At 39.8% G+C, this 21260-nt stretch overlaps 1 protein-coding gene across 1 annotated transcript in view; it reads left to right on the plus strand.

Moving 5' to 3' along the window:
- LOC132380899 (uncharacterized) overlaps positions 1–21260 on the plus strand; it is a 179259-nt gene that overhangs the window by 123127 nt on the left and 34872 nt on the right. The window contains 2 exon segments of the mRNA XM_059949817.1: positions 168–488; positions 2732–3052. Of these exon segments, the coding sequence (XP_059805800.1) occupies positions 168–488; positions 2732–3052 (642 nt within the window).

A 21260-nucleotide genomic window follows, 5' to 3' on the forward strand; every position in this document is an offset into this window, starting at 1 on the left:
CCCATTCTAACGTTTAGCCTGAACAACAACTGAACCTCTTGACATGATTGTATAATTAGATAATTGCATTAATGAGCAGGTGAACAGGTGTATGTAATAAAGTGGCAGAAGAGTGTTTGTTTTTCAGATGTTCATTCAGTGCCTGAATGTTTAATTCTTTCCCACAGAACCTGTGTCTGCTCCTGTGGTTCGATATCTGTCACCAGCAAATGTCTCACGTCTCGGGGACTCAGTGACAGTGTCCTGTGAGTCTGAGCAGGGATCACTTCCCATTCAGTACACATGGTATGAAAACAATTCATCTGGGCATTCATATATCTCAAATGCTAATGAACTGGATCTACATTGTCAATCCTTCAACCACACACACTATCAATATTACTGCAATGCCTCGAATCCGCTTGGAGCAAGATCCAGTGCAGTGGTTAATGTGACAGTCTTCAACAACGGTGAGATCTGCAGTTATGTGACAGAAATCAATGGCACCAGTAAGTTCTAATTTCAAGGGAGGATACATTTAAATATTTATTTTTATTACTCTGTTACTGCTGCTCTTATATTTCTAGTGATGGTAAGGAATTTCTTTGCATTTGTAGAAGCTACACATTGCAGCCTCCATGGGGTAGAAATAAAGTGCAGAGAACAGTTAAGTCTGGCACCTCCTCCTGGAAGATGTGGAGCATCTCAAACATAGTTGGACTTGCACATCCATTCATACTTTGGTTTCTGCACTGAGGACTCTAGAATGGGTGTTGAGTTGTGAGATAGTGACACTGTCATAAAAACAAAAGTAAGGCCATAAAATACAGCAAATATTAATGGGGTTGATAGATATTCGGCAATGTCAGAGGGCAGAGTGAGTGTAGTTGCTATTACTAAGGAGAAGGTGTTTGAGAAGCTGAGAGGTCTGAAGGTAGATATCTGGACCAGACAGACTACACCCCATGGTAAAAGTGACCATCTTCAACAATGGAGATGTGACTGAAATCAATTCCACCAGTAAGTTCTAACTTCATGGGAGGTCAGCTCAGAAACCCTTGACAAATCTGATTTAACAATATCCTAATCATGGGACAAGCTACTGAGACCAATTAACCTACCCAGTATAGCTTTGGACTGTGGGAGAAAATGGGACCACCTGGGGAATCTCCACACATTCCACATGGGGAATGTACAGACTCCATACATTAGAACAGCAGTGAGGAGGAATTTCTATAGCCAGAGGCTGTAACCACGGACAGCTTTTCAGGCCAAGACATTGGGTATATTTAAAGCATAGCTAGGTGGTTTCTTGTTTCGTAAAGCTATGTAATTATGGGGAGAAATCAAGAGGATGGAGTTGAGTGGGATAGTAAATCAGCCATGATGAAATGGTGGAGCAGACTGTATGGGCCAAATAGCCTAATTCTGCTCTTGTGTCTTATAGTCTCATTATGTTTTGGTCAGCACTAGCATTAGAATTTCTTGAGCAGCCAAGGTAAATTATTGACTGCTGAATCTGAGTTTCTCACTGATGAATAAAATACCTCACTCCCTTTGAGATATGGAAAGGGAACCGATTCCTTCTATTTGTGTCTATGTACAGAAATGAACAAGGTTGTTGCACATGATTACGACAAGGATAACAAACCTTTAAATCCCTTTTAAACACTAAAGGAATGTCAGTCCAAGGTGAGGGATGGGCAGGTGTGCAGCTTGCTGCACCGCGAGGTTTACTTGTCTTTACACTGAACTGAGGCTGTGGCTGTTTTGTGGCTGCCTGGAAGGAGGTGAATCTCCAGACTGTAAAGAGTATAGGTACTTTAAAATAAATATACTTTGAATTTTGAAATTGAAGTGCAATCTGATTGGCTGTGATCTCATAAGCTGTCACATCTATACAATGAAACATAATTCTGAATTTAACCTTTCAGAAGCATGTCCCAGTTTAGAAAGGGTGCTACAGAGTCAGAGTTATAGGTTATGGAAACAGGAGCTTCACCCTAAATTGTTCATGCTGCCCACAGTGTCTTCCTGAGCTTCTCCCATTTCCCTGCATTTCGCTAGTATCCTTCTAAATCTTTCCTGTCCATGATCTTGTCCAAATGTGTTGCAAATCTTGTATTTGTAACATCTCACACATTTCCTTTGGCAGCCTTTTCCATGTGCACACTGCCCGGTGTGGAATACACTGCCGTTCCTGGCCCTCTCAGATATTACCCTCTCACAGTGTCTCTAGTTTTCAACTGCCCTACCCTGCAGGGCACCAGCTGTTGATGAACCCATGACATGGGCCCCAAGACTCCTGGAACTTCTGCCTAATGCTAGTACCAAGAGAGGGAGATGGGTCAAATGCAGGAAGACGGAACAAGCTCTGGTGGGTGGATCGTGCTGGCACAGAGTAATGGGGGTGAACACCAGTTCATTTTCGAGTTCATTTGTAAACTTAGACAACTCTTTCTACTGCCCACTGTACTACAGTGCCACCTGTAAGTTATTAATCATGTGACATTTTCATTTCAAATTATTAATATTGATGACAAATAACAGTGGCTAACAAATGACAACACTGATCCCTATAGCACACCGCTGGTGATAAAGTCAGATGTGGTCAGAAAAACAACACTCCACTACCACAATGATTTTGTTCTCCTTTACCCTTTTGTGCAGGAAATGACTTAAGCTAATCTTTGAATCTGTTTGTGTAAATTCGATTTTTACCTGTCCACTTTCTGAAGAACTTCTCCCTCAGTTTCAGGTGCCTTATGGGCAGAAGATAATGTAAGAGGAGTTCTGGGAAGAGCGGTTACAATCGATTGTCACTATGCACCGATGTACCGTTCAGACACAAAATATTTGTGTCGCATGTGGGATCGCCAATGCACATCATTAGTGAATACAAACGGGACAAATGAGCAGTATGGAAGAATGACAATCAGAGATAACACATCCCAGGGAATATTTACTGTTACTATGGAGAATCTTGTCTCTCAAGATACAGGGCTTTACCGATGTGGAATTACAACATCTGGCAATCAGCTAGAGTTTGATGTGCATCTACAACTATCTGACGGTAGGTTTCTCATTGATTGACTTGATATCCCCACTGAAATAACTGATTCACATTTTCTTTGGGATGGGTCAGGAGAACACGAATATTCTAAGGGGGCAGCACAATACAAAGCCCCTGGGGAGTGGGCAAGGGTCAGGAAACCCCTCTCATGTTGCTCTCACCCAGTGTGAGGTCCAACCCACTGATGGGACACCAATTCCCAGTGGAAAGCTCAGCACATTGTCCTGCCTCTGTACATCATTGAATGCCACCCTGTCAGAGGAGGAGGTGTTTGTGCCCCTGAGGCAAATTAGTGCGGATATATCCCCAGGGCCTGCTAGCGTGTTTCCCCTGACATTATGGGAGGCAAGTGCAGAAACTGGGGCTCCGGCAGACATATTTAAACTATTCTCAGTGACAGGAGAGATACTGGAGGAATGGAGGATAGTCATTCTTGTTTTTCTGTTTAAAAAAGGGCCTAAACATGAATAAGGAAATACAGGGTGCAGAGCTTCATCAGCATATTGAGCCGCGGTGGATGAAAAGTTTTTCAAGAGGTGATGGGGCAATGCAGGAAGTGACCAGAACAGTCTCTCAATAGATAGCATCCATTGGTACTTCTCTATATTCTGTTTGTTAACACAATGAAAGAAGACAGTTCTGACCACATTCTATGCTGAAGGTGACCATTACACAGATGACAGCAGTGACTGATGCAACAGAGTCAGCACTCATACTATACAATGTACAGAATTTAACCAGATATACATTCATGGCTAATATACTGCACTGTTTTCCCCTAAAACAAATGGAACAAACCCGAAGTAACAAAAGTTCTCCATCTATACTGAATAATCTTGAGATTTATGCATTATATACAATGTGAAATTCAGTGTTTATAAACAATTGCAAAGTCAGCAATAAAAATCCAGGAAAGTATAAATGAGCTACATTCTTGGATCACCTCAACACTTGCACTACAATGAAGTCAAGAGCAACACATACAAAATACAGGAGGAAATCAGCATCTCTGTCAGAATCTATGGAAATGAATACATAGTCGAGGCACTTCTGTTACCTCTTCCTACCTTCCTGTTATTTCCCCTGGGTTCCCACCTTCTATTTCTCCTATGGTCCACTATCGTCCTCTATCACATTCCTTTCCACCACCACGCCCACCCACCTGGCTTCACTGATCACTTTCCAGATATCGTCCTTAACCTCCCCCATCATTTGGTTCAGACAACTTCCCACCTCCTTCTCAATCCTGCAGAAGGGTCTTGGCCTGAATTGTCGACTATCTATTCATCTCCACTCATGCTGCCTGACCTGCTGATTTCTCAGCAACATTTCATGTGTATTGCTTTGGATTTCCTGTGTCTGCAGATTTTCCTGAGTTTACAATGAAATTAACTTTGAACAATTAACTTTGTTCAGTTAAAACTCAAGATGGCACTAGCAAGTGGCGACTCTGTCTGTAGCTCCAGCGGTAATTATCAAATTTTGAAATTGAAGTGCAATTTTGAAATTGATTGGCTGTGATTCCATAAGCTGTCCATGCTGACTACCATGTCTTCCTGAGCTTCTCCCATGTCCCTACATTTGGCCCATATCCTTCTGAAACCTTCCTATATATGAACTCCTCCAAATGTATTCCAAATTTTTGACATGTACACGCACCGAGCACTTCCTCTGGCAGCCTTTTCCACGTACACACTGCTCTGTGTGAATATACTGCCTCTCCAGGCCCTGTAAGAGTTTCCTCTCTCATCTTAAGCCGATGCTCTCTAGTTTTCGATGACCCTACCCTGGGTCAAAGACTGTGATTATCCACCATTTCTTTGCCCACAAAACAAAGTAATACAATGTAATCCACATAAGACCACACACAACATAGACAGACAAACATTCAAGGTGCGAAAGAGGATGAACTGTGCAAATAATAAAAATAGGTAAACAAATAATACATAGAACGTGAGTCGCCGAGTCCCTGAAAATGAGCCCACAGCTGCGGACTTGGTTCAGTGCTGAGGCGAGTGAGACCAGCCCAGGAACCCGATAGCTGCAGGGCGCCAAAAGCTGATGGACCCTGTGACATGGTCCCCAAGACTCCTGAAACTTCCGCCTGATCACAGTACCAAGAAAAGAGGGAGACGGGTCAAATGTAGGCAGTCGGGACGGACTCATTTGGGGGGATTTTACTGGCACAGAGCAATGGGGCTGAACACCGGTTTATTTTTGACATTCCTCTTGTAAACTTAGATGACTCTTTCCACAGTCCACCACACTACAGTGTCACCCATAACTTATTCATCATGCTACCTTCATTTTCATTCCTAATTATTACCAAATGGATTGAAACATCTAGTCCTATGAGCTTGAGCTATAAATCTGATTCATCAGCGACTGCTAAGAAAGAGCAGCTGACAACCAGGGAAAGTCCTGGTGACATCTTGGAAAGACAGATGACAGGAGGGAAAGACCCCATTGGGGTTGCCATGGGCTAGCTACCCACGGCAGCAGACTCCTCTTGCCTAAGTAGCATATAGGGGTCAACCATTGATGGCCATAAGAACTACAGAAAGAAAGATGTCCCCAGAATCAGTGAGAGTGGAGCCACAGGATGACTCAATGATGGGTATTCCAGTAACAGAACATGGCATGACTTCGACAGTGAGAAACAGGCGGTATAGTACTCAAGTCAATGACATCAGCAGGAAGCACAGTCCAGAGTTACATCTGCAGCTGATCTAAAATATCACCAGCTAAGGGCTTGAAGATACACCAGGGCAGGATGAAGTGTTTGTAAGAGACAAGACTGGGACCTTGCATCAACCAATATTTCTTGAGGGAAAGGACAAATAAGTCAAATGAAGTTCAGTGGCAGGATGGAACACAAAGTCCGCAGAGGACCAGTAACCCAGACGTGGTCTCAGTAAAGTATATCAGCACTGAAGACCACTGCTCATAGGAAAGACCGGACAAGCCAGCAGAAAGAAGTTGCGGGTGAAATGGCAGATGACCTGCAACAAGAAGAGTGGGCAATGTTCGATGAGGATCTATGCAGACTCCTCAGTGATCTAAAGGGCACAGTTGAGAAGAGAATCGTGAGGATGGCTGACCTCATATACAGCCACGGAGCAGAATGATTTGGAGTGAGGGAAATATATAAGACAAAGCTGCCAGCACAGCCCAAATCAAGACGACAATAGGAGGGCTCATTAATGAGAGATAGCAACTGAAGAAACAGTGAAGAAAACCAACCATGGAGGAAAGAGAAGGAATTAACATCCTGCAGGTAGAACTAAAGGCATGACTGTCAACTCTAAGGAGGCAGAAAACCTCAGGCTTCAAAGAAAGAACACATGATTATGTAAGGACACCTGTGAGTTCACAATTTTACAAAGCAGAAGAATGACAAAGGAAGAATTGGAAGAGCTTCTGAAGCCATCTGATATACTCAGATAGCCGGAGAGCTGAGTACGTCTCAATGCCATCAGATATGCCACCCATCTGCCCTCCACATCAGCAGTTTGACATCAGTCCCCCCAGAAAGAGTGAGATAATAAAAGTAGTAAACTGGGCAAGGGCTGCTTCAGTGCCCAGGCCAAATGGTGTTATGTACAAACTCTACAAAGATGCACTGAGTCCTGAAACTCTTATGGAAACAGATGAAGATGGTCTGGAAGAATCAACATTCTTAGAACATGGCAACGGACAGGAGGAATTCTAATTCCTAAAGAGAAAGGCTCCTCAGAAATTGGACAGTATTGGCAAGTAAGTCTATTGAATGTTGAAGGGAAAATGTTTTTCACTGTCCTAGCACAAAGGTTGTCTACTTACCTGGAGAAAAAAAAAATCATCAACACGCAAGTGCAGAAGGCAGGGTTGTCCCGGCTGCTTGGAACACACAAGTATAATTTGGCATTAATTACACATTGCTGAAAAGGAAAGAAGAGACCTCCATGTCTGGTTCTTGGACCTAGCCAATGCCTTTGGGTAGATAGACACAATGGCAGGTTGCATCATTTTTCCACTGGCCTGTACCATGGCACTGGAAGCAATGATTAGAACTTCTAAATGGATAGTAGGAGGAGAACAACTGAAGTCAGGACTATGCCTACCACCAATCCAGGCACTTATGGATGATTTAACCATCCTGACAACGACCATTCCATGTACCAAATGGTTGCTTGGAAAGCTCCATTCAAACATCAAGTGGGCCCAAATGATGATTAAAAGAAAGAAGCCTCGGTGCATTTCTATAGCTAAGGGAAGGCTGGTTGACTACATGTTCCAGGTGGTTGGGAAAGTAATCCCTCCTGTGTCAGAAATGCTAGTTAAAAGTTTGGGGCATTGGTACAATGTAAACCTCAGTGATACATATCAAGTGAAACTGCTGAAAAAAGAAATCATCAAAGGGCTTAAAGCCATCGATAAGACCTTGCGGCCAGGAAACTTCAGGCTCTGGTGCCTTCAGTTCGGATTGCTCCCTCGGGTGTTGTGGCCACTGACTCTGTATGAAGCCCCGTCACTCGTGTTGAAAAGATGGAGAGGACAGTTAGTTCCTTCAGTAAGAAGTGGATGGGCCTGCCAAGATCACCAAGTAACAGCTGCCTGTATGGCAAAGGTACTCTGGAGTTGCCTTTCACAGGGATGACTAATTTAATAGTTGTTTTTTAATCCATGCTTATACACTTCAAATACCATGAAGACTAATAAATGCTTCAAAGATAAATTATTCTTTAGGAAACCATTTTGACTTCATTTGCTTAGATTTAATTGCTCTAATTAACTAGATATTAATTCCTTCATTACAGACTCCAGCATTTTGCCAAGAATGCATGTTATGATGCTGGGAATCTGACACTCATTTTTTGTCTTCCTACCTTAGAATCATGGAGTTATACAGCATCGAGGGAGGCCTTTTGACCATCTTGCCCATCAAATTATCTATCTGAGTTAGTCCTGTTGCTCTACATTGGTTTCTATGTACAGAAACCTTCCCTGTCGATGCATCTATACAAATGTCTTTTTAATGTTATGCTCTATTGCAACAGGTAGTTTGGTCCATAAACCACCCTCTGTGAAAAAGTTGTCTTTCAGATTCCTTTTAAATCTTTTCCCTTTTACTTTAAACCTCTGCTTCCATATACTGGGAAAAATGTCTGACCATTCCCACCTTATGTATGCCATTTATAAATGTATAAATCTCTGTAAGGTTACCCCTCAGCCTTGTACACTCAAAGGAAAAACTCCCTGGCCTATCTGGGGCTCTCTTTATACATCAAAGCTCTCCAGTATCTGTAACATTCTTGCCAATTTTTTCTGTATCTTTTGCAGCTTCACTACACCCTATGCACACCAGGTCCCAGAACTACACACACTATACCAATTGCAGTCACACTGGTCTTTTGTAAAATGAAAAGTGACGTCATGACTCCTGAAGTCATTGCCTTGATGGATAAACGTAAGCAAGTCAAGCAGCTTCTTCACCACCCAGTCTCTGTGTCTTCACTTCCAGGGAATTATGCATTTGTACTACCAGGTCCCTGTGTTGTACAACATTTTCACAGAGGAACCAGTCATCACATGCAAAACTGGATTAGTGATAGGAATCAGAAAGTCGTGCTGGAGGGTTGTTTTTCATCCTGGAGGCCTGTGAGCAGTGGTGTGCTCCAGTGATCACTGCTGGGGCCACTGTTGCTCGTTATCTATGTTAGCAATTTGGATAAGAATGTAACAGGCAGGTTAGTAATTAGTCGGTGAAATTAAAATTATGAGGAATCTTATCTAATAATAGAATAGCATTTTTCAACAGGAAAAATAGGCTGGGAAATGGATGGGGAATTTAACCTGGACAACAGTGAAGCATTACTTTTCAGAACTTAAGCAAGGGCAGAGTTACACAGTAAATGGCAGGAACTGCAGAGTGTTGTAAAAAAAACAATGAGATCGAAGTGCCAAAAGTACAAAGCTCTTCAAAAGTGGTGACAGAATTAAACATGGTGGTGAAAAAGTCATTTGGCACACTATCCTTAGTTGTTTAGAGGATAGAGAAAGATAGTTAGCACATCATATTACAGCTGTACAAGCTACAATTGGAGAATTTTGTGCAGATCTGGTCTCCAAGCAGTAGGAAGCTTGAGCTGGTAAGATTACAAAAAGGTGTTACCAGGACTGTAAGTGTTCAGTTAGTAGGAGAGGCTGGATAGGCTGATTTGTTTTCCATGGATGGTAGGATGCTGAGGGTTTGAGCTTATTGAGGTATAGAAATTCACAAGGTGGAGTTGATCATGTGAATAGTCACTGTATTATTTTCTATAGTGGCAGAGATATGCCTTTTTAGTCTAAAGGTAGAGGAAGAGAAGAGAAGGATATAACAAGAGCCTAAGGAGAATGTTTTTCACACAGAGGGTGGCATGTATATAGAATGAGCTGCTAGAGGAGGTGATAGAAGTGGGTACAGCAAAAATGATTAAGACTTCTACACCAGCACAGGTATTGAAAAGGAATATGGAGAAAATGCAAGTGGGTGGGACTAGTTCAGGCTGGTCAGTGTGACTGAGTTGAGCTGATGGACCTATTCCCATACAGTATAAATCTCTGATGTACAACAACGTTTGTCTGCCCACTATTAGAACAGGAACAGACAGAAGAGATTCGACAGATGCTGGACAACAAGACCAACATTTCCAAAATGGTGGAGGAAATCAGTAGGTCAGGAAGTGTCTATGGAAAGGAATAAACAGTCAATATCTCAGGTTGAGACTCCTCATCAGAAAAGGTCTCAGCTTGAAATGCCAACTATTTATTCATTTCTCCTGATAGTGCCTGACCTACTGAGTTCCTCCAGCATTTTGTGGTAAACCAGTTGTCTTGTCATTGAGAACAGAAGCAAGATGCTGTTGTGTCAAGAAGTGTACTTGGTCCAATATCTCAGCATACACTCAGTACAGAGCTGGGTTTATTCCTCTCATGGTTGCTGCAATCCCAACAACAGATGTCCCAGAGCTGGCAGATGCCAGTGGTCTGGCTGGACTTTCATTTCTGTTTGTATGGGATTAAATAGGGTTTGCAATCCCACTAGATCAAGTCCCATATCTTCCTCAGCGATGTCTGAGTACAGATATACACATAAATAAAAATTACTCACCTCCATGTAACCAATCAGCCCTTTACTTGAGGCACAATTTTGCACCTGTGAATCCTGTACTCCTGCACTTGAAAAACATGTGAGACTGAATTTTCTTTTCTTTCCTCAACAGGATGTGAATATTCATGTGAAACATTTACAACAGTATCAACTGCAAGGTAAACCACTTGATCCAGTTTTGCTGAAAGGTACAATGTTCTCATTGCTGATGCTATGATTGGCCCATTCTGATATTATGCTTTCTCTTCCCTGAGATCAAGTATTTTGAGTCCTCTCTCTTCTTCTTGCACACTTTATCTCCCAAATCTCTATGCAGAACCTTTCAATATCTGTTTATCTCTGATGCATTAATTTCTTTTATGCCTACATGATTTTTTTCATCATGATCAAGTGCATTTGATTGTTCTCACTTTTTGCTTTTCATGCATGTTCTGGTTGGTTTTTCCTGCAGTTGTTTCAATTTGCAAAGTTTCTTGTTGGCTTTTAGATGTGTTTTGGAATTGTTGAACATAATTCCTCCAACCCCACAGAAACACTAGTCCAGAGAACAATGAATGTTTTCCTGATCACCAAAGATGATCTTTCTCATTTCTATATTCATTCATTTGTTATGTGGTGTGTTGTATGATATGGGTGATCATGGTCTTTCCATCTTCATGATTGTTCTTGGCAAATTTATTGACAGAGGTGGCTGGCCATTGACAAATTCTGGGCAGTGCCTTAGGTGACCCCAGCCATTATCAATAATCTTCAGAAATTGCTTGCCTGACATCTGTGGTCACATAAACAGCTGCTCATATGACCATTCACCATCTGCTCCCATGGCTTCACGTGATCCACACTTGGGATCTAAGCAGATACTACACCTTACCCAAAGGTGACCTGCAGACTAGCAGAGGGAAGGAAAGCTTTACAGCTCCTTTGGTTGAGACTTATCTCCTCTCCACCACCTTATATCAATCATTCTAATTTGTCTGCATATCATGTCCCTTCTCCCTTTCACCATGAGTCATGCATCATTTATTATCTTTCACCTCTATCCACGTAGACTCTATCACTGCCTTCCTTACGGCAGTGTCCACTTCTTTCAATATTTTTCTCTATCATCGTAGCACCTCTGCACTTCACTATTTCCTACTCTTCCTTTCCGAAATTTGTTTTCTCTTAGCAATTTCTGATTCACAATCCTCATTTTTCTGCAGCCATGTCCCAGTAATTAGGTCTGTAATTGATATTCAGAAGATTTTTTCTCTCTCAATCAAAACTAGTTTAATCACCTGATTGAACTCCTGTGGCTCAGCTGCTTTATTTCACTCCACTCCACTGAGATTACAGTTGAAACAGAAGGCAAATGTTTCAAACACAAAGCCACCTCATTTCCTCGCACCGATTCTATATCTCTTCCCCTTTGCTCAGTTTCATGATGTGGAAGGTGGGTCGTTGGCTGCTCTTCGCTCTCCTGATGATCAGCACGATTTCAGTCATGTGGTTCACAAGAGAAACTAAGGTAGGCTTATGGACATCAGTGGAATCGCCTTCAAATATACTGATCATTTGAAGGAAATCATTTAAATAGACAAATCTTTCTTACCATATGGTCAAACCAAGCTTAACTCAAATAATATGGCTCAGCTTTGATATGGTACCTTGTGTGTAAAACGCTTGATGTGAATGTATGACATGCTTGCTTCAGACAGAACTTCATTGTGAGTGACTGTGTGGACTAAAGCAGAGATCCCATTGTCGAAGAATCTGATGGGTTCACCATTGCCTTTTGCAGAGACATGATGAATCTGATCCTCACAGCCTGGTGCTCCAGGAGGTAAAGTGAAGTCTCCCAAATTACTCTGACTGTGCTGGAATTTTGCATCAAGATTAAATATTTGTGTTTCCCCACACTTTGTGCAGTGAGAATTAAACTGTTGACTGCATGAAGATTAAAAAAAAAACAAGACAATGTAGTCATCCTTCAAGACAGCGATTTTAATTTTTGAATCCCTTCTTCGATATGTTACCTTCATTGGTATCAATATTACAGCAGTTTTCCCAATGTTTCCTTCATCATGTCATCAAATATTTTAACTCATGTACACCTGTGAATTGATTAATACTCTTTTACACTGTTAAACTTTGTTCTATGGATTCAAATGTCTGCAAATGTTGTTAATTCTAATAACCAATGAATGATAATCAATTTAGATGCCTCTTCATAAACTGATGTTATCAATAAGTGGATTTGTTTTCAACTGAAATGCATTCATGGGAAATAGATCACATCAGTCTCCTAGACTTCCCTTTGTTGTCAACATTTGTGAATCTTCAGTAAAGTGAAACAGTTAATCACTCATTCTGACATTCCATCAGAACAAATTTATGAAGTATTAGCTTGACTTTGATCTCTTCAGAAGCTGTCTGACCTACTGAGTATTTCTATTATTCACCGATTTCATTTCAGATAGGCATGTATTCATAGTTCATAGTCATTGTCAATCAACCAGACATGAATACACATAAATACAGGCTAACGTTACTCTGGGGCCAAGGTGCAAAACAGAATACCAACAGTCACACACGGCACAAAGCATATATAATACAAATATTAGAAACTCCTATTACAGATGCAGAAATTAAAGGGGTTATTTTCTCTATGAATTCTGGGAAAGCACCAGGTCCAGATGGGTATTCAGTAGAATTTTTTAAATGTTTTTCCTCTACTTTTTCTCCTTGGTTATGCAGGGTTTTTGAAGAAGCAATTAGATTGGGTAATCTGCCACAATCTTTTTATAGAGCTTCCATTTCTTTAATATTGAAGAAAGATAAAGACCCTACTGACTGTGCATCCTATAGACCAATATACTTATTGAATGTAGATTCCAAGATCTTTTCCAAGTTACTGGCATCCAGGTTGGAGAAGGTATTCCCTCGTTATCTCGGAAGATCAAACTGGTTTTATTAAAAATAGCTATTCTTTTTTCAATGTTAGGAGATTATTGAATATTGTTTATACTCCTTCACATAGCACTTCAGAATGTGTCATTTCATTAGATGCGGAGAAAGCATTTGATTGAGTTGAATGGCCATACTTATTTACTGTGCTTGAGAAGTTTAATTTTAGTCCGACATTCATTTCCTGGATTAAACTGATATATCATACTCCAGTAGCCTCGGTTTTTACTAACAATCAAAGATCTCCCTTTTTTTGTTTATTTTGGGGTACTAGACAAGGCTCTTAGTCCATTATTATTTGATATTGCTTTAGAACTCTTGGCAATTGCTATCAGAGAATCACCGAACATTTTTGGCATTACTCGTGGGACGGATATACTTAAGCTACCATTATATGCAGATGAATTATTATTATTTATTTCTGATCCTGAGAAATCCATTCCTGCAGTTATATCATTGTTGGCTCAATTTAGTAATTTTTCCGGGTATAAATTAAATCTTAATAAGAGTGAATTGTTTCCTTTAAATAGACAGGTTCCAATTTATGGAAATTTTCCTTTTAAATTAGTTAATGACTCTTTTATTTACAGGGATTAAAATCACAAAAAATTATAAGGACTTATTTAAGGTTAATTTTTTACCCCTAATCGATCAGATTAAATGTTTGTTTACTAAATGGTCACCATTATCTTTATCTCTGATAGGTCGGATTAATGCTATTAAGATGATAATTTAACCCAAGTTTTTATATATATTTCAAACGGTACCAATTTTTATTCCGAAATCTTTTTTTTGCTAATGTTGATTCAAAGATTTCCTCATATATATGGCAGATTAAAAATCCTAGATTAGGTAACAAATATTTACAGAAGGCAAGGAAGGAAGGTGGTTTGGCATTGCCTAATTTTAGATTTTATTATTGGGCAGTCAATATCCGATATTTGATATGTTGGTTAAAGGATGGGGATTTATCTTTTAGCCCTCATTGGGTGAACATGGAAATTAAATCTGTACAAGGATTTTCACTGGGTTCTATTTTAGGGTCTTCTCTTCCCTTTTCTCTTTCTAAATTGCAGAAATGAATTGACAATCCAATAGTTAAACATACTTTATGTATCTGGTTTCAATTTTGGAAACTTTTTGGGTTGACTCAGTTTGTTTTAAATATTCCTATTGTATCCAATTGCTTTTTTTATCCTTCTATTATAGACCAAGCTTATTCAGCTTGGAAGACTAAAGGATTACTATGATTTTCTGATTTATTTTTGGATAATTGTTTTGTCTTTTGAACAATTATTTAATAAATGTAATTTGCCTAGATTTCATTTTTTTAGTTACTTACAGATTAGGAATTTCTTAAATACTGTACTTCCTACCTTTCCAAATCTTGTGTCTTCGGGTATTTTGGAGAATTTGTTTGAACTAAATCCTTCTCAGAAAGGGGTAATATCAAAACTCTACAATATAATTATGAAGATACGTTCAGAGCCCTTCTATAAGATTAAAAGTGATTGGGAAAGAGAACTTAACCTTACTATTCCTATTGGAAATTGGGATAAAATTCTTCAATTAGTTAATTCATCATCTATATGTGCTAAACATCCATTAATACATTTTAAAGTTGTGCATAGGGCTCATATGTCCAAGGATAAATTGGCTCATTTTTATTCCTATACAAGTCCTATTTGTGACAGATGTCATTCTGAGATAGCGTCTTTAACTCATATGTTTTGGTCTTGCCCGCTTTTGAAAAAATATTGGAAAGACATCTTTGATATTATTTTCATGGTATTGAACATTGATTTACAACCTCATCCTATTACTGCAATTTTTGGTTTACCAATGATGGATTCAGTCCATTTATCCTCTTCTGCTTGTCGAATGATTGCATTTCTTACATTAATGGCTAGAAGATCTATTTTGTTGAATTGGAAAGAAATTAATCCTCCTACCATATTTCATTGGCTTTCTCAAATTATGTTATGTCTAAATTTAGAAAAAATTAGAAGTGTTGTATTTGACCTTTCTATTAAATTTGAAAAGATATGGAGATTCAATATTTTCCTAAGATGTAATGTGACCCTGTTCCAAGCCTATTTGTTTTTCCAGTTTTGATTTTACATATGTTGAGAGGATCAGAGTTGACGACACTGATGATTTTGTATTTTTGTTAGATATTATAAACAGCCCTTTTTTCATTATTTTTTTCTTTTTTTTTCTTTTTTTTTCCTTATTAGTAGTTAGGTTGTTAGATTAGTTTTTCTAGCATAATTTTTTTTTCTTTTTCTCTTTTCTGTTTTTTTAAATATATATTATGATATACCTAGTTTTGCTTTGTTTATATGTTACTTGTATCGTCCATGGTTTGGGAAGACTCATTTATATTGTAACTGTTACTTATGTTTCCTTTCATGTTAAGTTTAAATTTATATGTTTGTAATCCCATTATCTATGTATTAATCTTATTATGTTGATATTAATAATAATAATAATAAAATGATTGGAAAAAGAAAAATAAAAGTCACACACAGCACAAAGCATGTATAATACAAATAAGACAGCAAACACATATGTTATCAGAAAAATACGGGTACGCAAACAAAATATAGTCCAAGATCATGAGTCCATGAATGTTGCAGAAATCTGTAATTTAATACAATATGACTTGTCTTCTGTCAAGCAAACACTGGGAGGGGGGTGGCAGGCAGCACCGATTCCAGCTTCAATGCTGCACTACACCACCTCTGGTGGAGCACACTGACTCTGATGCCTCTCTCCTGTGAGGCGGTAAACAGGCAACACCATGACTTGAGATCTAGCCCTCATAGCAGCCGAGGCCGCGCAACTCCCCTGCCATCCATCAATACATCAGTGACTCAGCTTCACCAAATTTCACAGTAACAATGTCCAACAAGTTCCTGCAATCACAAGGAAAGGGACGAAGTCGATCAGTTGCTAATAGAATGCACTCCTTCCTTGCGCAGCAAAGCCTCTCTGACACAGACAGCATCACGGTCCACACTGAGTCCTGCTCCGTCAGTTTCTCCACCAATGAGCAACTCGCTGATGGGGTAGGCCTGCAATACATTTAAATAATTAATGTCCAGCATGGTCTGGTGATTGTAAAAACTACATTTGAAATGGACAATAACGCATTTGGTTGAGCTCATAGAAGCCGCTACAATTGAACACTCCACTCTTATTTTGTTTCTGTATTCAGAAATACAGCTACACAAGAATTATTCAATCTGGGTACAATTGATGTCACTGTACAAGGGTGTTAAAAGACAAAGAGCAATTGAAAGTAATATAGGGAGCTGAATAAAATGAGTGATGCACAACTTCTTGCAGCTTGTATCGATCAACGGGGTGTGAAATTCCAAACAGGAGATGTTGTGTATCTCAAAGCAGATCTGTGACTGTAACCCATGATTGTACAATAAATCATCTGATTTGAAAATGAAATAAGGGGAACTGTATTGTTGTAATCAAGAAGTTAGAAAACATAGATTACTCACTCAGGTACAAATCAGGTACAAATGATCAGGTGACATAATATCCTTTACCTGGTATGAGAGGAAGTGATGCAATGTAACCAGAGTCGGTTTTGAGTCCATAACCTCTTCAGGTCACAGTTATCTCATGAGTGTTGATCAGCCACAGATAGTTCCAGATGTAGTTGCCCCACTGATGGATGTGGACCTGTTGAACCTGAGCTTGTCAATACTCTTAGGGAAGGAATGCTTAAAATGGGGCCTGATCCTATCAGTGGACTATCACAAAGCACTTCAGGGTGCATTTGTAGTTTTCTGATGCTAATGCCGATCCATTTCGAGGTTTGATTTGTTGTGCATGCAGAGGTGCTCTCCTACTCACGACTGTTGTAATGTATGGCTATTTGAATTAATGTCCCATTCCTCGCAGCTTGAACCAGTCTGCTGGTCTCCTCAGACCTCTCCCTTTAACATGGTGTTCTTGTCCACTGAACTGTCACTCCTATGTTTTATTTTTAGCTTTGTTGCACCATTCTCTGAAAACTCTAGAAAATGCTGTGTGTTGAAAATTCCAGGACATCAGCATTTTCTGAGGTACTCAAACAACCCTGTCTGACACCAATAAATATTCCACAGTCGCAGTCACTTAGTTCACATTTCATCCCCATTTGGATATTTAATCTGAATAACAGAACATTTTAACCCTGTCTGCCTGCTTTTATGCACTGAGTTGCTGTCACATGATTGTCAAGTTTTAAAGTTGCCTCAAAGAACTGACACAACCTTCAGTGGGAACGAAGCCAAGTATTGGATGCTGAGTTTGCATGAAAAGTCCTTTCCACATCACATCTGTTTCCTGCTCTGTTCTTTCCTCAGAGGCAGTCTGCAGAAGAGCGTCATCTGCTTATTTTCCAGATTAGAGCATATAAACTGTATGGAGAGATTGGACAAATGGGGTTTGTTTTCGCTGGAGAATGAGGAGGCATCAGAGAGAAGTTTATGAAATTATAAGCAGCAGAAGCAAGCAACTGCTTCCTTTTTTCATGTTCTGTTAACAAACCATAAACATGATATACATTTTGTTAACTACTCTAGCCAATGCAAAATGCAGACAGCTGACTGGCCATCATGATTTGTACAAATGGAGAGACTCCATGCTTCACACTCTGACTCCATGACTATAGTTTGCAACAAGTGAAGAACATTACTGACGTTCATCATAAAAATTTTAGCTAACGATGTAGAAGCAGAATTGACATTTACCTTGTGACCACTCGTGCAGACTGCCGACGAATGCATTTTTGATGGGAATCCATTATCAGTACAAGGATAGAGGGATCAGCAGGAGAAACCAGTCACATGGGGGAGGTAATTGTATCCATTTATTTTATTTGATTTAGAAAATCTTGTATAAAAGTTTAAATTGCCTTAAATATGTACCACTCTTATTCTTCTAAATTTGAACATTGGACTGATTTGTCATTGCATGATTGTTCAATGTTACAGGCGCAGAGACACTCAGACATTCCCCTCTGCCTCTGTGAACAAATTTTGCATCAACTGCGACAGCTGAGGGTTTATTTTAAGTCCCCTGTGCTATTGATAACAGAAGGGGGAAGTGGAGGGTCTATTCCTCTCACACCCAAATTAACACTTAACATAAACTCAACAGGAGGTACTTGATAAAGTGCCACTGGTTATAAATTTGTGGTCTTCAGTTACTGTAGCCCATCCACTTAAAGGTTTGATTTGTTATGTGTTCAGAGATGCTCTTCTGCACACCACTATTGTAATGCATTTTTTTGGAGATACTGTCCCTTCCTGTCAACTTGAAATAGGTTGACATTCTCCTCTGACCTTCCTATGAACAAGGAATTTTCATCCAGAGAACCACTGCTCACAGATTTATTTTTTTATTATTTTTGCACCATTCTCTGTAAACTTTAGAGACTGTACCGTGTGCAGATTCCAGGGGTTCAGCAGTTTCTGAGATACTCAAACTACTCCATCTGGCACCGATATTCATTCCACAGTAAAGTCCCTTAAATCACTTTTCTTCCCATTCTGATATTTGATCTGAGCTACAATTGAACTTCTTAAGGCCTCCTTTTCACTTCCTGTCATTCTTTTCTCATCCCCAGTAAACTGTTTTCCATGAAGCCTTTACTCGATGACTCATCACAGCTGACATTTTATCTCAAGCAAGAACAAAAGCTTCTGGAGGAACTTAGGGAGTTAGAGAGCATCTGCAGATGCAGAGTGGTCAACAATTCAGATTAAGCCCCTGCTTCATGACACCTCCAGCAGTTTATTTTTGCTCCAGGTTCAAACATCTACTGTTTCTGTTGTCTCACAATTCAAATTGTTGGGAACTGTCTTTTATTTCTTCAAATATAATTATGAGCTTTTGTTAATCTGGGCTGTTAACTCAACTGACCTACTTTTCACTTCCACCTGGTTGTCTGCCTCCTTCCCTTTTTCCAATGGTCCACCTTCCTCCCCTATGAGATTCCTTCCTCTCCAGCTCTTTACCTTACCCACTCACTTGGCATTACCGATCACCTTCCAGCTAGCCTGCATCCCCTTACCACCCACTCCCCCCCCTTATTCTGCTGTCTTCCGCTTTCCTTTTCAGTCCTGATAAAGGATCTCAGTCCGAAATGTCAACTCTGTGTTCATTTACACAGAAGCTGCCTGACCTGCTGAGTTCCTCCTGAATTTTCTGTTTGTTGCTTGTCATATGATCGCATGTCATCCTGTTAGCTCACTGTGGTTTCCAACTATACTTCCTGCCCTCTTCTTCCTTATTATTTGTTGACAGTAATTATTCTCTGTGAAGTACCGATCAGCCTCGTGAATAAATCAATGTGGATTTCGATTCTTCTAATTAGTTTCCTACCTGGTGAGTGATGTCCAGCATGGGACATTTTCATAATCCATGTTTGCTTGGGGGTCTTACATTGTATCCAGAACAGTGCTTGAATATATGTAGACACTAAATACGTCAGAATCTGGAGTTCAGAGAAAGCTGGAGGAACTCAGCAGGCCATGCAGCGTCTGTCAGGTAATTGTCGACGGTTTGGTTTGAGACCTTGCATTGAGTGTGAGTGGAGAGGGAAGATAGAGTAAATAGGAGGGGAGGACATTGTGAAACAGGGTCAGTTACCTGGACTGCACCCCTGTGTTCTGATTGAGGTAACTGAAGTGATTCTGGAAGCATGAGTAATGATTTTGCAAGTATAGTTCCAGAGAACTGGAAATTTATAACTGTCACTCATGTTTTTACGGGAGGAAGACAAAAGGCAGGAAATTACAGGCCAATTAGCCTGATTGCAGTGATTGTTAAGATGTTAGAGTCTATAATTAACGATGAGGTTTCAGCGTACTTGGAAACTTATGATAAAATAGGCCTAAGTCAGCATGATTTCCTGAAGGAGAAATCTACCCTACCGAATCTATTGGAATTCTTTAAGGAATTAACAGGCTGGATAGAGAAAGGAGAGTTTCTCCATCAGTGGATGGTGTTTACTTGGATTTTCAGAAGGCCTTTGACAAACTGCTGCATTAGTCAAAGTCAAAGTAAATTTATTATAAAATACATTCATGTCACCATATACTACCGTGAGATTCATGATGTTTTTAGGGTGATAATGTACTTAACAGTGTTCAGGGCATATCTGTGGGGACTAAGCTGTGTCCACTACCTTTTGTAGGTTTTTCCATTCAAATACATTAGTGTTTTCATACCATGCCGTGATGCAAACAGTAAGAATACTCTCCACTGTGCATATATATAACTTTGCCAAAGTTTCTGATGACAATTTGATTTTGAAAACTTTTAAGTAAATAATGTGCTGTTGTACTTTCTTTGTAATGACAATTACAAGCTGGACCCAGGACAGATCCTCTAAAATGATAACAGCAAGGAATTTAAAGTTCCTGACCCTTTCCACCTCTGATGCCCTGCTGAGTACTGGCTCATGGACCTCTGGATACATGATACTGCTGTCAATAATCAGCTGTTTGGTTTTGCTGATGTTCAGTGAGAGATGGTTGTTGTGATACCATTCAGCCAGATTTCCCATCTCACTCCGAAATGGTAATTGAACACACATGAGTATTGAAACTCAGCAGATCAGGCAGCATCTACAGGAAGGATTAAGCAATTGATGTTTTGGGCCAAGTCCCTTCACTGAACCCAGTTTCAGGTCAGGGACCCCTCCTCAGATCTGGATAAAAAGTGGAAGACTGTCAGAATTGAAAGCTGATCCGGCCAGTGGAATGTCCTGTAAGATAAAAGATGATACAGTTCCGTCCTAGGTTATGAATTCCTGACTTATGGACACTTCTACATCTGAACAAGCCTTGGTAATGTTACTTAATTCAAAAGTCCAAAGTATGTACATATGTTTACACATGACACAAAGATTGTTGGTGTGTTGGTTTGTAGAGAAGATTTTTGTAAGTTACAAGATGACATAGAAAGGTTGAAGTGCTTGGAGGTGAAATGGTAGATGGGAGTTTAACTCTGAAAAATGTGAAGTTCTACTCTTTGGGTGATCAAACTTGAATGCAGATTACAAATTTAATGCAGAAATATTAACAATGTGGAAGTCCAGAGTGATATTCGGTT

Source organism: Hypanus sabinus, chromosome 25 (genome assembly GCF_030144855.1).
Source record: "Hypanus sabinus isolate sHypSab1 chromosome 25, sHypSab1.hap1, whole genome shotgun sequence".
NCBI lineage: Eukaryota > Metazoa > Chordata > Chondrichthyes > Myliobatiformes > Dasyatidae > Hypanus > Hypanus sabinus.